This window comes from Grammomys surdaster, unplaced genomic scaffold (assembly GCF_004785775.1).
Source record: "Grammomys surdaster isolate TR1022 unplaced genomic scaffold, NIH_TR_1.0 278, whole genome shotgun sequence".
NCBI classification, from domain to species: domain Eukaryota; kingdom Metazoa; phylum Chordata; class Mammalia; order Rodentia; family Muridae; genus Grammomys; species Grammomys surdaster.
Genome location: NW_021604719.1, coordinates 14,041,607 through 14,059,707, shown reverse-complemented (window position 1 = coordinate 14,059,707; position 18,101 = coordinate 14,041,607). Strand labels below are relative to the sequence as shown.

The 18,101-nt window shown below is 40.5% G+C and overlaps 1 protein-coding gene across 1 annotated transcript in view; it reads right to left on the bottom strand.

Moving 5' to 3' along the window:
* Ccdc192 (coiled-coil domain containing 192) overlaps nucleotides 1-13,743 on the bottom strand; it is a 187,734-nt gene extending 173,991 nt beyond the window's left edge. The window contains 3 exon segments of the mRNA XM_028777163.1: nucleotides 9,636-9,687; nucleotides 13,626-13,690; nucleotides 13,693-13,743. Coding sequence (XP_028632996.1) covers nucleotides 9,636-9,687; nucleotides 13,626-13,690; nucleotides 13,693-13,743 — 168 coding nt within the window.
* Nucleotides 13,744-18,101: the final 4,358 nt, after the last annotated feature.

The following is an 18,101-nucleotide window of genomic DNA, read 5'->3' as shown; positions in this document are numbered from 1 at the left end:
AAAAAATGACAATACATTCTGTCTGGCGACAAGAATGTGGACATATCTGTTTTGCCAGGAGAGTGGATAATAGAACTCTCCTACCTTTGATAATATGTGTAAGCCAAAATTGTCACTTGACACAAAAAGATGTTCTCAGTTTAAATTTCATTTTATAGAAGCATCTAATTTTCCCCCCAAGACATAAATTGGTCCGAGAATGACTGAAGAACGACTAGGAGAAAAGGAAGAAGAAAGGCTGATTTAGCTCACGGAGAGAACAGTGATGGCTTCATGGCTCTCCAGTGAGAGCCTGAGTGATCTGAAAACCACCCGCACACACTGCACAGTTTATTTTGTTTGCTTTGAATCACAAACCAGTTCTGCTGCTTGGACCACAGACATCTCAGAAGGACAAGTTGTGCTTTAACAAAGAAAATCACTGGAGCAACTTTCTCCAGATTATTGACATAAACACTGGAAAAAAAACTCAGAACACATGTTAAAACCAAACCTACTCTCCACAGAAGAGGAGACCCAGTGGCATTCAGATCCTGGTCCCCAGGGACCTACTCCAAGATGATGATAAGTAGGTCTGTCCCCTACAGGAAAAAGGCTGTTTCGGACGCACAGCATTTAAGGCAAGTAAACCCAACCAAGCAACAAATAACAAACAGAACTTAATCCCATAAAATTCCATCGGATCATCTTTAATTTAAAAATATCTGACAGTTTAATTTCCCTTTGCATGAAGTTATGAATCAACCAAGAAAGTTTTGGGTTTTTCCTGACTGAAGAGCACATTGGATCTAGGTATTCAATAACAAACAAAGGTAACTATAATTCAGGTATTTATCAAGCATGTTTAGTTTATAAGGTCAAGAACAAAATCTCAGAGGATGAAAATTAACTAATTGAATTTTCCACAGTATGCAGAGGCTTGAGAATGTGAGTTTGGACATTTAGAAAGCAGACTTCAGTACCATGAGGGTGAGAGCCTTGTGAAGTAAGTACATGCTTGGTATCATCTCTCTGTGGATCCCCTGGAGCTGGAGGCACAGGGAGCCACCTGACGTGGGTGCTGGGAACCCAACCAGGTCCTCTGCAAGAGCAGCAGTTGTGCTTAATTCTGAAGCAATCTCCCCAATCCCATATATAAAGTATAATATTTTAGGACACTATATTAAAATAAATGCCACAAATAATTTTTCTATTGCTTATTTTGAATATTTCTAACTGCTCCTTAAATGGATTGATTTGGTGGAAGATAGTAATGTTTTTCTTTAATGAGATATGGAATTTTCAGAAACGAACTTATCTTGTCATCGTTGGGTGTTCGCTCATGCACAGCTTTGAGAAGAAAGTCAGCTCTTTGGAGCCAGCCACTAAGCAGCCTCAGAGAGCCCTTTCATTTCTCTAGCCCTCGTTGAGTACAGATAACGCAGCACATTAATCAGAATCAGCAAACATACTTTAAAGTAACCAATTTTCTCTGAGAGCTGACCTAATGTAAACATCTCAGCTATCATCGAGAGGCCCCGGGCTGTTATCACCAGCAGCTAGTTTCAATTTAACTAAATTATTAAGATATGTTATGCCTATGTGCTCAGCTCTGCTGCAGAGGCTGAGAGCAACCCCACTTAAGCATTCCCTTGACCTCTGTTATCCTTAAACTGCCTCAGGGCTCCCCAACTCTCACAACCTGTCTTTCAGAGAGCACAGTCACCAAAAGCCCACTCATCCCTTTGGGGAGGGCAGGGGTGGATAACTGTTCGAATGCTTTGGGAGGATAGCCCCTCTTGAGAAAATCTTCAATTTTTAATTTTCTTCAGCAATTAAAGTGTGTTCCTCAAGTCAAATCGATTGATTCTATGGTCCCTAAAAGACACATCTGCCTTACTCAACCTCCTTCAGAAGAGGAGAAAGTTACACATTGTCTTAGGGTTTCCATTGCTGTGAAGAGACACCATGACCAAGGCAACTCTTATAAAGGATGACATTTAATTGGGGCTGGCTTATTGGTTCAGAGGTTAAGTCCATAAACATCAAGGAGAGAAGGGGAAGCATGGCAGCATCCAGGCAGGCATGGTGCAGGAGGAACTGAGAGTTCTACATCTTCAGCCAGAGAAAGCCAGGGGCAGACTCTTGGGCACTGAGTGGAGCTTCAAAGCCCATCCCCACTGTGACACACTCCCTCCAACAAGGCCATATCTCTTAACAGAGCCACTCCCTATGGGCCAAGCATATTCAAACCACCATAGACACAGAATTGGATCTTATCTAAAATGTTAACATAGAGGAATCCTCAGTCTCTAAGAAGCAGATATTTAACCTCTCTTCTACTTCTGTCCATACGTCTGTCTCAACATTGCCACTCTCATAGAAAATAACACATCAGCTTCACAACACTAGTGTCTTTCTCCAGATAGTACCCACTTTCTTGGACCTTTTTACCATTTGAAGGGACCGAATGAAAAAAGTCGTAGGCACCTAATGGAACAAGTTTTCAGACAATCAACTGTTTCCATTTATAAAGATTCCTTGCTCCACTGAACCCTCCTGGGGGAATTCTGGAAAACGTTCTATGTGTAAACAATCTGTTCCTGAGACACATGCTTTCTAAATCTCTTTGCCAGTTGACATTTTTAAGAAATGAAAGAAGGCATTTGTGTGACAACAGGCTCTTCTGTTTCTTATACATCTACTCTATCATAGAAATTAACAATAAAATAGGTCAGCATTCCCAAAGGCCTAAAAAAGATCGTCTCCTTTCCAGTTCTTTGTCCAGCTTCATTTTAAACTAAGTATTTTTCCCAGCCTTGACTCCCAAGTTAAACAGACCCTATTATTAAAATGGGATGCGAATGAGAAGGCCAATGCTTTCCTTTCTTTCTCTCTGTTTTGTCTCTCTACAGTATTTCTTTTCTTAGGTTTAATTCTGTTTCCAAAATCTTTCTTAGTATTGAGTTAAAATACCTATTCACCCAAACATTGCAGAAATGTCTCCCAGGCCTCTCACATGACCTCATTGCTTCAGCCTGTAAAGTAGTTTGGACCACGTGATTTCATTCTCCAGTATAGTGGGAGAAGCTCTATGCTGACTGATGGGTGAAGCACCCATTGTGGACATTTGTCCCTTCTTTTCTGTGGCTGCTGCAAGTGTGTGCTCAGCTGAAGCATCCTCCCAGAGTTCCCCTCAGAACTACTCTGAACCCCTCTGTCTGATACTTCAGATGGGTTTTGTGATGGAGAAATACATTATTTAGATAAGCAAAATATTAAAACATCAGTCATTTGTGATTAATTTGGTTTCCAAACCCAATGTCAATCAAATTAAAAGAAAATTGATTGGCATTTTAATCTGTCTTCATATAAACTCAAAGATCAAATTATCATGTACAAAGGTATAATTATGCTTATTTTCTAGTCTCTACTAAATCAAAAAATGTTACAGAAATATATCCTGTATAAAATTCAGGCTACAAAATTTAAATCTAATTAAGTGACGTGAGTGCATGGGCCAGGACTGGAGCTAGAGACACCAGAGTTTGCTATATTTCAGCCACTTTCAGATTGTGAGAATTCAGGGCACAAATAACTGTAGAACGAGCAATGGCTAGAAACTCCAACTGACATCTTACTCTCAAGAGCTGGGAAGGAAATAATAGTCATCTACTTCAATTTTCTCTACAAGTAGAGGTTCATTTTTATGTGTTATTTATGATTTTAAGAATTTTTTGAAAGTTTTCATTGTTAGTTTATTGTACAATTGTATATGACATACGATACTGTTTTACAAAGAGCTAGCACACATGTAGAGCAGTCTCCACCATGCTTAACCCTCTGATAGCTTGTTCTTTTGTTGCTATGATAAAACGTTGACCAGTATCAACCTGGAGAGGAGGAGGTTTATTCAGCTTACATGTCTCTCAGTCATAAGTCCCTCAGTAAAGAGAGCCAGAGAATGAACTTATTCAAGCAAGGACCTAGAGTCTAGGCCCTAGAAGCAAGAACTCAAGCCCAGACTGTGGAGGAACACTGTTTACTGTTTGCTCAGCTACCTTTCTTAAAATAACACATGGCCACCACCTGTTCAGAATGACTCTGCTGACAGTGAACTGGGACCTCCCATAAGCCCTCCTGTCAATCATTAATCAAGAAATGCCCCACAGCCACGCCCACAGGCCAATCTGATGGCGACAACTCCTCAGTTGAGGGTCCTGTTTTTTTCAGGTAGCTCTAGTTTGTGTCCTAAAAAACACAAACAAACAAACAACAACAAAAACTCTAACCTAATTAGTACACCCTCTTCTTTCTCACTCCCTGCATATTTGCATTCTTTTGTGGGAAAAAATAGATTGAATATAAGAACATCATTCCAGCTTATTTAATGAAATATCTTACTTGCTTTTACAAAAAAGCATGTACAAAGCTATTCACTAAAACACTGAGAAAGACTTCTCAAAGGGGCTATCAAACGTTAGTTTCTTTTCCCGATTTCCCTCTTGTCCACACATTAGCTCTTCCTATGAATTCTCAATCACAAAACCTCCTTCATTAGCTGACCACTAACTTTGATTTTTGTGACTGTTTTAAGGTCAGAATAACTGAGGTGGAAAGAGAGATCTGGCCAGAGAGGTCTGGTCAGATGCAGCACTGTAGAAAGAAGATCCTAAGGAAGGCGATAGAGTACCAGTTCATCTCTAAAGGCAGCTTGGCAAGTCAGCCATGTCTAGTGAATGGTCCCAGGCACAGCTCAGAGGCCCTGCACCAAGTCATCATGGGAAGCCTCCCCCAACCCCCATGTCATCTTGAGGCAACTACATTCAACTGACTCGAATTCCTGAAGAGAAAATCAGCTATCAGTCAAATGAACTCAAAATGGATCATGGACCAAATTATAAAACCCAAAACTATGAAACTCTTAGACAAAATCTTGGGAACAAATATCTGTGACCTAGGGCAAAGCTTTCTTAGATACGATGCCAAAAGCATGAGCCATGAAAGTAGTCTTTATTAAATTAGATTTCACCAAACTGAAAACTTCTGCTCTCCTCAAAATACCATTAGCTGAACAAAGAGAACAAACCAAGACAGAAGAAAGTACTGTCAGAATGACAAGATATAAAAAAAATTATTTTAACCCCAAATCTATTTTCAAAGGAACTCTCAATACCAAATAATAAGAAATAAGCAATACAACACACAAGTGAACAAAATATGTGTCAGAAAAAAGTGACAGATATGTGTAAAATGCTTGGAATTACTTGCTATGTAAGGAAATGTAGATTAAAAGCTGAAATGAGGTATAATTATAATATCATAAAAAAATAAATAAAATTAAAAGGGCTATCTTTACCAGGTTTGGAAATAATGTATAGGAACTGAAATTTCTCATGCCTCTGGAAAGGTGCAAAAATGCCAACAACTACTTTGTATAACAATTTAGCAATTAAACAGAGTAAGTCAGACCTACATCATATGACTCAACCATTCTACCTCAAGGTATTTACAACAGAGGGCAAAATCATTTCCATACAGCAGCTGGAACACTTACCATATGATTCAACCAGTCCAGTGCTCAGAGTTTACCCCAATGAAATGAAACCACATATGCATACAAAGACCAACCATGAACACCCCCCAGGTTCATTTGTAAGAACCCAAACCTGGAATCACCTGAAGGTCAGTCAACAGACAAAAAGATAAACACAGATGTGTATTCCATAAAAAAGAATCTGATTCCGCAGTGAGAATGAACTGTTGACATACTGAAAAAAAAATATAAGTGGACTTTTTTCTTTTTCTGAGTCAAAGAGGCTGATGCAAAAGGTACCAACTTCTTGACTCCCTGTATTTGAAGCTCGGGGGGGGGGAAGACGCTGAAGGGCCATGTTTGTGTGTGGGGGGGGTATTCCACTGGACACAAAGTTTTAGTGTTGATGAATAGCTCTATTATACTAACTGAGAGGATAGCTTTCCATGGCTAATTGTGTATCAGAGCTTGTGTATCTGACTCATGACTCTGGAAGAGAAGCTGGAAGGCAGGAAGGGAGGAAGGAGTCAAGCAGAGCAAGCGTTCTGTGTAATTACATTTTCCTTATCAAAGTGGTGAACTTTTAAATCTAACCTATTTTCTAGAACCCTGGCAAATCTTTCTATTTAAATATACATAGAAATGCAGTTCTGTGTTGCTCTCATTTGAAGAATGAAAGGGCCTTGAAATCCCTTGAAATTCTCCTTTAAAGTGCAGTGGCCTGCTGACACCTTGATTCATTAATGATTTGAGCTTCTGCTCATCAAAGGGAGGGATCTTCTAAAAGCCCAATCTTAGAAAGTGAAAATGCAGAGAAAGTGGAAATCTGGTCTGCGCACCTGCTGCTATAGGAAGAGCAGAGCCGATGATATCACACAACTTACAGTATCTTTCTCCATCTTCATTTCATAAAATGCGACGTCATTTAGCTAACTTCCAGCCATCTTGTAAAACCAACCATGGAAACTAAAAACCCCAGAGAACTTTTGTATCTTTGGTACTAAACTCATGGTTCTTTAATGAAGCTGTCACACCAAGAAGTGTGAAATCACAGATGGGAAGTGAATAGCTTTGGGATAAATTTAGGGTGCCTAACTCATAGCCATATTCTTGTTTTTGTGTGTGTCTCCCCTTGTAACCAGGGGCATCAGTATTCCCCATTGCAGGGATTCTCAAGTCTGACTCGGAGAGAGCAATCTGACCATTTTCAGGCCAATCCTCTGTATAATAGAATTTTTATTTCCTGAACAGCTTTAAATGAGATGATACACACTGGTGTTTTCTGCCAGAGGATGGTAAAACAAAGCAATAGTTCAAGTAATATCTTGATTCTCCAACTGGCTCACAAGAATAGTATGAGAAAAGTGGGGGCCTCCAGGTCCCCTTGAAGTATACCTAGCTCTCATCAGATTGTCCTATAATGTTCCTACCAAATGTGAGCACCTTTAACTTTATCACTCAGAGCTGGAAGCTCCTCCATCTCCCCTCAGTCACAGCTTCTTCATGGTTAATATCAAAAAGAAGAAAGGTACCAACGTAATAGTCATGCCTTTTGGCCCCCACTCGTATGCTGCTGTAAGAATTTGAGGGGACACATTCTGCTTTATCCTTGTACCTCAGCCTATAATATTTACTTCAAATGATACCAACAGAGAGTCCTTTAGATATCTGAAATTTGGTTACAGATTCATTGAGACTAATAAAGTTGATCCCTTTAATAACTCACAGCTTAACAAGTGTGACAGACTGTGTGCCAATATGCCCACGTGGCCAAGAAGTCCTCACACAACTGAAACAGATTTCATTCTTCATCCCCCCTCCCCCATTTTCTCTGCCTGAACTAAAACTGATAATTCAAGAGAGAGACATCTAAATGTCACCTGGGATTTGGTCCCTCACGGGACATTGTGCTCTAAGGTTCTCTGCCTTAAAATTTCCATGACTTAACAGGACTGTGTGGAAGAGGGGACAGCATGAGTATATGCCATGGCCTCTGAGGTCTCTGAGCCTGACTTGTTTCAGCTAACTGAAATTCTCTAGAGATGTAAAACACATAGGAAGGAAAACAGAGCTCCAAGAACCAGACATCCAAATCATGTCAACTGTAAACTGGAAAGGGTTGGATTATTAACTCTGGGAAGCTAATTGGAAGCCCCAGGCAGAATCCTAATACGATCACTGTCCTTGTCAATGGGGACGCCACCAAGAAGATACTGATGGATAAACACACTGAGAAGCAAGGTTAGTGTTTACAGACACTGGGGCCATGAAGTGTCCCATTTTCCGGACTTAGAGGTTGCCCTCAAATAAAAAGGTAATGGGAGAGTCATTTTTAGACCATGTATTCACAATTAGATATGTATATAGCTTCATTATATAAAATAAAAACTCATTATGTAGGTAGCTACATTCGAAAGTTACAACCATTTAAAAGTTGAATTGTTTAAGTAGGTCTCTACTTAACATTTTTTCTAACAAAAATCTTCTGTCTGAAAATGGTTCATGGATTTGAGAGCTATGTTCAGTTTGTCTAAGACTAGAACTATACTAAAGAATAGAGGTGTGTTGATTCTGTTATTAAAATATACATTTATTTTACCATATGTATTTTAATGCTTAGTCTACATGTGTGCACCATGTATATTCCTGGTGTCCACAAAGGCTGGAAAAGGGCATCAAATCCTCTGGAACTAGAGTCACTGATGGTTATAAGCTACCATGTAGGTGCTGGGAACTGAAATTGGGTCCTCTCCAAGAGTAGCAAGTGCCCTTTATCACTGAGCCATTTCTCCAGCCAGAGAGGCTAGCATTTTCTGAACTAAATTACCTGTGAAAAGGTGATATCCTGGATATCTATATCGAGATTCTATATCTATGTCGAGATTCTATATCTATATAGAGATTCTCTATCTCTATCTCTAATCTATCTATATCTATATCTATATCTATATCTATATCTATATCTATACATCTATCTATCTATCTATCTATCTATCTATCTATCTATCTATCTATCTGTCTGTCTGTCTGTCTATATGTGAAACAAACTGTTCTAACCCATGATGCCAGGGAGAGACCAACCTCCTGATGCACATGAAAGCACACTGAGACCAGTCTCCTGATGCACAGGGGAGTCCACTGAGAGCTGTCAGTGCAGTAGCATCCTCCTGTGTTTCTAGGTCCCATCCAAGCTGTTCTCGGATCCTGACCATCTCACCTGAAGTCGATTACTCAAGCTGCATCCTCATCAGTTGTGTGGGTGAAAGGTGAGGCACACAGAGATTAGAGGAATCACCTGCAACCATATAGCTTAAAGAGGAGAACATGGACCTGGATCTGTGTTGTGAATCCTAGTTCTATAACCATTTACACAATACCATTCTCTGTAACTCAGATCTCAGATAGTTTAAGAAACGCCTTTGGGTGGGGTCTACAAAGTCCTAAAAGTGAACCACGGGAGGCTGACAGAAACTTAAGGAAAATTTTTACACTTGGGGAAAAAATAGTCACTATACCCTCCAGCTTTAAGCTTCACCTGGCTCAATGACCACCTAGATTTATTCAAAGGCCAGAGACACACAGTGGGTTTGGGGAAGGAGGGCTCACAGTGGTCCCAGAACATGATAGAACTATGAGAAACTTCAGAGGCCAAAGTCAGTTATCTCAATTACCCTGAAAGAGACCCTAACTGGATGTGATTGGAATAGACTGTATTTTAAACCCAAGCTTAAGTAAGCCAAATAATATGCTCTGCTGGATCTATATTATGTCTCACCTCCAGAATTGCTGTAGATATAAACAAATGAAATAGTTCAGGAAGTCTAAGCTATCCTAGGGCCACAAAGAACAAGGTGACATCAGTGATGTGTTAAAATGGGAAAGGCTACACCACATCACTCTAATCTGACATCCCTCCCCTCTCCCCTTCCCCGCAAGCACCCCTTTCCTTTCCTTCACTATCCTACTTGAGAGAGAATGGTTCACAGCTTGTTTAAAAATATTTACTGAGAGGATGTGAAAACTAAACTTTATCAAGAAAACCTCGATATTAAGTTGAATTGCATTGTTTTGGTCTTTTTTTTTCTTACAGAAAACAAATCAGGCAAAGTTTATTTCTTACCGATGGTCTCTTTTGTGGCTGAGTATCTGACTGATAACTTCCAAGCATCGACCTGGATGACATGGGGAAAAGGAAGAAGAGTTTAGAACTCCAGAATTTTAGTTTAGGCAGCTACACACACAGTATACACAAACATGGGGGGGGGGGGGGGGGGGGAGAGAGAGAGAGAGAGAGAGAGAGAGAGAGAGAGAGAGAGAGAGAGAGAGAGAGGGAATTTCCCATAATGTTCTGGACATTTCACAAGGAAGTAAAGGTAACAGAACATAAACTTTAGGTGGAAGATGAAACAGCCTTTAAAGGCTCTCTTGAGAATAAGCAGACTGAACAGTGGTACAATGTGTTCTGAAATCCTGCAAAATTTCCTCTTTCAACTCAAAAAAGAAAAGGGAGGGAAGTGTGGGAAGTGCATCCCCCCTGTTAAGAAGCAGGCAGGGCGGTCACCCCTCCTTCCTCTCCTCTGTTCCCTCCTCTCATCTCCTCTCTTTTCCCCAATCCAATCTCAGGCTTACAGATATGTTATCTGTCTCAGCTTGAGCCTCCTTGGCTTTTTTAGTTTCTGCTTGATTCCTCTAACACACTTCATGACAAAAACTACTTTATCCATGGCCCCAGTTCCATTCCTCCTCATCTTTTGTTAAAGCCACTCCTTTTATCAGGCTTTCCCTAGTACCACTCCACAGAATGTGAGGCATCCCCAGGGCGCCCCTCATTGCTATCTGCACTGGTCCTGTGATGATTCACCTTAACAGCTTTTGACAGGATCCATCACTTCTTCATCCTGGAAATATTGTTTTTGCCTGGCTCCCAATGTATCCCTAACCCTTAGGAATACACGTAAACCTATTGGACTTACTGTTCTTTCCTTCCTTCTTCTCTCCTTGTCTCTGTCCAAATGCTGTCTTCTCCACAGACCTTCCATATGCATCTGACTTATAAGCAAAGCTCACATCTCACTGCTCCTGAGTTTTCCCTGCCGCTATCACTATTTTCTGGTGTTCTATAGAGTTCACTTATTAATTATGCATATGTCTCGTAACAACTGACCAGGTGCATTCCTTAAATGTATAGGACATCTTTCCCTCTTGTCTTTGTTACTCTATCCACAGCAACTTCTATGTGTGTTCAAGTATTGGGGATTGACTTTAGGACAATGCTAACCAATGGATGAGGCCATGGAGTGGCTTTCCAGCTCCAGTATTTAGCATCCTGAAGACTGGAAGGGCTAACACTGAAAGAATCAATGAGTAGATGAGTGTTTTAATGAACTTCAGAGTTAGCACAATAGATCGCATAGAGCCTTTCTTTAAAGCCCTCTACCTACTCAACTTCTACCCTAAGAAATAGATTTTTTTTTCATTTTCACATGTATGTGAATGTTTACAGCTTACTTTTCTAACTTCTCAATGATATCAGAACCACTTAAAAAGGCTGACAAAGCAATCAATGATTAATGAGTGAAAGTAATCCAATTTTCACTTAATGGAAGACAATATGAGTTCTAAGAAATGTAATTGCTTTCCTTGAATCATAGATACACTAGTAAAATATGGTATTCTGATGCTTCCTTTCAGACAGTTCCTCTGTCTCACAGAATGAAAAGTAACCTCCTGGTTATAATTGTTGGGAAAAATGAACATGTAGCACTGGATGACTTTAGTGACCTAGGCTTTAGTGAGCTAACTTTTCATCTTGGATTGGTATGCCTCACACAGCTGATGTGCTCGTGAACTATATTATGATTCAGGGTATGTGCTTCAGTCATTTCTTCTTAATAAATTCCTTGAGTTCTTTGATCTTGCTGAAGGTTTGTCACTTCTTTATATCACCCTCAATGCTACTTCTTCCAGAAACATCTTGGACCCTCTGTATTTCACAAGTAGTTTTTAGGTACCTCTCTCTTATAGGCCTCACTATGTTTGAGTGTGTATATAATTGTGTATCTGTGTTTTTTAATCTCTCAGTGACACTTTTATAGGGAACAAGTGTTATACTTTATATAATAGCATGTCCAGCTTCTGTGATCATGACATACCCAACTGGCTTACTCAGATAAGCCATGCATGCACAACAAAACCCACCCAATTTTAATAAAGCATGAAACAAAACTACTGACTTCAAAACAAGAGAGCCCTGGCCACCTGACAATCACATCCAAAGGCCATGGGTCACAGCCCCAGAGTAACCATAGCAACTCAGCATACACATTGGAGACACATATAATAATTAAACAGAGCTCTAGAATGCCTATTTCTTAGCCTTGAAATAAAACTAGGAGGAATTAACAAATATATTTCTGAGCCTGTTTTTGTCACAGTGTTTTCTTGCTTTAGGATTCATGGAAAAACTGAGAAGTTTCATTAAACATCTGTGGCACATGGAGTACAGTGATATCACATGAGGCTGGAAGAGGTTTATCTTCTCTCAATGCCTTACTGGAGCATAAACATTTCTTTCCATTCAATAGCATCTGACTGCTAGGCTTCCCCCCCCACCCCCGGGCCTTTTACTTTGTGGCTGTGTGAATACCTGATTTCAACACAATTGGTTCGGCAGCACTGCTGGTGAGCACCCTGTTCTTACAGGAGAGAGGGGTCCTGGGAAGATGCTTGTTTTGGTTCTTGGATTTGTAGCATCCCAGAGTCTAACCCTCCTTTGTTTAGAGAAATAAGAATCAAGTTCCCGTATGGTTTGTGAAAAGGATGAAGAGGGTTTGTCTTAAGGGCATCGGAAGAAGGGAAAGGAAAATGACAAGCATAATTAGGAGACCAGTTCATACCTGCTCAGAAGAGAAAATGCTACTCTGAACTCATCTCAGGATCAAGAACTGCAGGGGGAACCCCTGCCTTACCACAGAAGCCCTGGTTGGTACCTGCATCCCACAGTTGGCTCTGTGTATCAGAACAAGAGCCCACAGGACACTTGACAATGAGACCTATGTCCTGCCTTGCCCTAGGCATCATTGTTGCTTCACACTGGGCTACTCATGTCACAGTTGATAATCAGAGAACATTTTGCCTCCATTTAGAACACGATGTTCACCTTTTTAATTGCCTGCATGTCCAAATATCAATCCACTCGGTGATTTTGTAAGGCAAATTAAGAGAAAATGAATGTTTGCCAAGTTTCATTGTTTCAAAATAGGAAAAAAAAATGAGGTTGTGAATCTTCTGAGGTTCATAGATTACAAATGGAAACAAGGTCTTTACATAAAAATGTTAGAGATAAATGAGTTTTCTGTACTAGTCCATGACTAATGGACTAATGTCAAAAGTAAAGCTCACATATTCGCTAAAATGTAGACCTCTTAGAGCCAAGCAAGGTAGAAACCAGGGCTATGTGTGACCATCCCACACAAGAAACTGCCCTCCAGGTGACAACTTCTTCTACAAAAGGGGCCCAATTATCTCACTCAAGACCAGAAAGGAAGTTCTAAATGGAAAGCTATTTCCATATTTGAAGGGGAAAATGTGTATTGAGCTCACATGCAAATTTTCCAGTGATTGACTGCAGATCGATTATAGAGGTCATCTCTACATTCACTCCTGTGGTCAGGACTAGTTGGCATTGTTTACTTGGAGAACAGGTTTAGGGGGAGTGTCCCAGCATTGTATATCCTGCACATTGTGGGAGGACAGTGTCACTGTTTTTCTGTGGCTCTGAAAAGAGGGCTGTCTGGTTCAGCACCCCTATTCCCACACTATTAAGGCACTTGGGATGGGTGAGTATATAGTTCTGAGAAATGTACATGAAGAACATTTTTACCCATTTGACAAACACTTGTTGAGATCTATCATTTGTCAGGCCTTGCTCTGTGATCTGGGAAGACACAATCATTCATAGAATAAGGTCACTTACCAGGAAAGAAAAAAAGTCCCTTTGATGTTTTCTCCAAGACTTTAAAGAAAGGTTATCTTTGAAGTATGAAGTGAAGGTTGTTTTATCCAGAAATTTCCATGGATTAATTTTGGACAGAAGGAGCTAGGGACTCACCTGCATCTCGCTGAGGTCTCAATATTTGGGATTACAACTTTCTTGCTGTGACATCCTCCCATCTCAAGGCAGGCCCATTGAGATCCTCTGTCCATGGACAGACACCAACTAACCTCATTCCTTAGAGTTTTGGAATCCCTGGCACTGCTCTGCTGTCCATTGTTGCTAGGCAACTACAATGACAGTTAACTGCCCGAAGCTAAAAAGAATCCATTACAGAGCCACAGGCTTCCCTCAAAACATCTCACAAATCACATGCAGGCACGAGGACAGATGGAGAAACATCACAGAGCCGTCATTTCTGGAAATCGACTCAAACCGTAAGAGGAGCCCTGGATTAATGCTTAGAGCAGATATTTAAAATCCAGATCTAATGCCAAGGAGGCAGTTGTCCCCCTGCTGTCTGGCAGAGGAGCACACTCAGAAACAGATTGGTTTATGCTATGCTAATCTGCTGTCCCTGTGTCTTCACAGAGGGGATCCCAGCTGACAGAGTTATGCATTCAAGCTCCCTAACACAGGCTTGACCGGGTAACACATTTGATGATGTCTGGTTCCTGTCACAACATATCTCTATTCCTTCCTTATTGTTTCTTAGAAGATACCTGTCACTTTCTCCCAGACAGTTGCTGGAGCTTTCGATGGAGGTGCTGGTAGCCCCCATTTCCAGCTTGCATAGGATTACACATAAGGACCCTGTGGTATACGGTTAAGAAACACCCCTGAGTTTTTGATTTGTGTTCTGAACTCAAACTACTCACATGGCTTATACCAAAATAAACTAGTTAGGATGAAAACAATTTTTTTAACCCTAAGAATTAAATTAACATGAATTGAGCACTTGGTAGGCCTGGTAGAGAAGCTAACACTAAGCTGTGTGTGGTTCAGGACTATAGTTGGCATTACAACTGGCTCACAACCTTTGTGGGATTAGAAATACATAACCTTACTCTATACTTGGGCTTTCTTATTTTCAAAGGTACCACTTGAACTGTTTTGGTCTCTTCCAGTTCTAACATCCGGCTGTTTCCTGTATCCCATTTCATTAAAACTCACATAGTAGGCTATACTTCCATGCACTTTAGAGACATGGGCTGATGCTCACATGTAGAAGATGGTTCATAACATTTTATGAAAGGAAGGTCAACATAGAAATGATTATCGAGTGGTATTGTGAGCACTGTTTATAATGTTTATTAATCTTATTGTATGTCTTACTGATAAAAAAAGAAAGCAAGGAAGATATATGGCTGGCACAAAACAGACTTTTATAAGGTCCTTGACAAGAAGCCTGACTTCTTCATCCTTACCAGTGCTGCCTTTAAATGAATGCTGTATAGTAATGTGAAGACCTTCATAAGATGGCTAACAAGTGTTCAAGTTCCCAGAAGATATTTATTCACAAAATTCTTGACTAACCAAGCTAATGAAGTTAATCATAGCACTCTGTCACAATTAAGTTAAAAATCATCTAAATAATTCTATTTTTAAAGTCTGAATTGCATTTTATGGAAACCCACATTTTCTTCAAGTCTAAAGAAAAGCATTTTATAACAAATATCTGATGCTATCATTAATACTATTTGAAGCTAAAAGCAATGTAAACTCAGGATGGCTGCCATAGAGTACAATTTAAAATCTTGCCTTGTAGTCTATCAAATATGTATTTTTCTTTTTTCTTCTTCAACACTTATTTGGGTTGAGGGAGGAGAATTTGCACATACCATGGTGTGGATGTCAGAGGACAGCTTGCAGGACTTTTTTCTTCTTCAGTACTTATTTCGGTTGAGGGAGGAGAATTTGCACATACCATGGTGTGGAGGTCAGAGGACAGCTTGCAGGACTCAGTTCTCTCCTTCTACCATTGTGGATCCTGGGCATCAAACTCAGGTCGTCAGAGTTGACAGCAAGCATCTTTACCCACTGAATTGTCTTGCTGGCTCTCAAATATGTATCTTTTCTGACAATCCGAAGTCACATATGTAGGCATATGTGCTTGTGCTTATACACATATGTACACATATGTGCTTAATGCTTTATGTACTCTGCTGCTAAGTAGATTTAAATGAGTACATTTTGACAGGGCCAGAAAAGATGGGAGGAAAGGAATATAGCAATGAGAAAAAAGCAATTAAGAACAAGAATAAATTACAGTGAGGTGACATGGCTGAGGTAGCATGTATTATATTCTAGCTTACAATAGGAATATTACAGTAGAAAAGGTCTTTGGGGTCTGCTACACTTGTGTGTTCATTCACTTTCATTGATTTACTTGTTACTTACCAACTCTTTACTGAAAGCACAGTGTGCTATACATGGTGGTAGTGTGAACAAAATCAACCCTGTCCCAGCTTTCATGGAGCTGAGAACTCAGTCAAGTGGCAACAATTGGCTTATTGTAAAATGAATAAATAAAGTGGGTTGGAGATTCCAAAACTATTGCTCTGTCTCTGCAGGGGCGTAAGTAAGTAACTAAGGAGGCAAGCTGAAGTCATTTGTAGTGTACCCCCTTTGGAGGTATAATCCTGCAGAGGAAAAAAAATGATCCCATTTCTAGAGAGTTCTAGAAAAGTTCTGTATGTTCCCAGTGTGATATACATTGAGTCTAGACTGGAGGCTGTGTCCAGATCAGTGTATTTATGCTTGGGTAGGAGAAGAGTAAACAAGAGAGTTGTCGGAGAAACCAGAGTAACAGCCTATGAACAGGCCCAGATCAGCACTAGCACAATGGGTATGTGAACCATTGACTGAAAGGCTTGCTGTCTGTCCCTGTAAAAGCTGGCTCCCTTGTCATTGTTGTTTGGTTCTCTTCTTCATGCTGATTACTTGGCACAGTGGGTCTAATTATCTCCAGGCTCAGATCTGTTTTCATAGAAAGCAATGTTTATCTACATGAGCAGAGACTTTTCTACTACCCATTTTGGTCCTAAATTCTTTCCCTGGGGAACACCCATAAACACAGAAGCTTTTATTATGGAGTGAGGATGTAAACTTTCCCTTTATGGTTTGTTTGTGGCAGAAAAAGACGTGTTCATTCTTCTATCTTACAGTTCCTTGCTGAAGCGAGCAATGGTGGTCAGGATATCCTAGCAATGTTTTCTACATGCTGAAGATTTACCTTTATAGGGTCAGTAAGTTCAGATACCCAGTCTCCATCGCATAAGCTAAGGGAAAACAGACAACATTACCACACTCAAGTTGATCTGAGCCTTGCTGTTCATCACAGAATCTAAGGGCAGAATCTGAAGCCTCGAAACACTTGAAAATGGTGAGGTTCTGAGTGGGACTAAGTAGCATGGATCTGTGGATTTAGTGGTTTAGTGGTTTACACAAGATAGAGTTGCTGTCCCCTTGAAGTCCCTATTTTACTTGGTAGAGGCAAGCACACACAGAAGAACATGCTAGAGAGGAACATGTACTAGAAAGAACATGGAAGAATGTGAGAAGAGGAGCAGGAGGTGACATTACCTGGATGGAGCATGAAGGATGGGAGGTAACCAGTAAGTCACGAGACACTTGCAGGGAAGGCTGTTTTAGCCAGTCCTGGCATCAGGGGAGCACACATGCAAGGCCCTCTTGACCTCACATCTCCCTGTGCTCTATTGACAAAAATAAAAAGAAATTCAAAGAGCGCCTTTCTAGAAGAGGAGTTCCCTCTTAACATTTCTCTTGCTCCACAGAGTCCTCTAACATGTCCCCTTGTCATTTCATCACCAGCTTCCATTTTAGGAGGCAGGACTGGGCTTGGTTATGTACACTCTTAACCCTCATTAGCCTTCTGTTGACTCCTTGAGCGTAGGGTCCCATCAGTCCCTCCTCATTTGCCCCTTCACTAGATTTGGGCTTGACTACTTGCAGCTGGTGAAGTCTAAAGCAAGCCTTACTGTTTCTCATACACTTCAATTTTCTTTTCCTATACACAGACTTGAGACCTGTCTGCCTCAGCCTCACCGTATGCACAACACTGCCCAGGAAAGGAGTGCCCATACTTCCCAGCACAACCTCTAGTCACTCTTTTGTCTTTATTTATCACTTTCCCCCCCCCTTAAAATCTCTACTGTATTGGTGACAGCATATATTTATTTTCCCTGTGATCAACTTATGTTCTTCTTATGCTTTCCAAGTTAAAAGAAACAGTCATTGACTTATGAAACTGACTTTTATCAGCAGGTCTACTGTGATGTATGATATTAGAGATAAGGCATGATTCAAAGCATACATGGTCAGAAGGGCATGGAAGAGTGATGGGGGAAGAAAGACATGCGTTATGTAATATTGACCATAGGCAAAACCTGGATTTATCGTAGAGATAGATAGAGGTGGAGGTGGAGATTGACATAGAGAGATAGAGATAGGGATGGAGATGATGGAGATGATGGAGATAATGACAGATGAGCAGAAGAGGACTATTTGGGGGAAGCAAGAGATTTGTGCGAGATGAGAGAAGGGACAAGGCCATGTAATAGGGGATAGAAG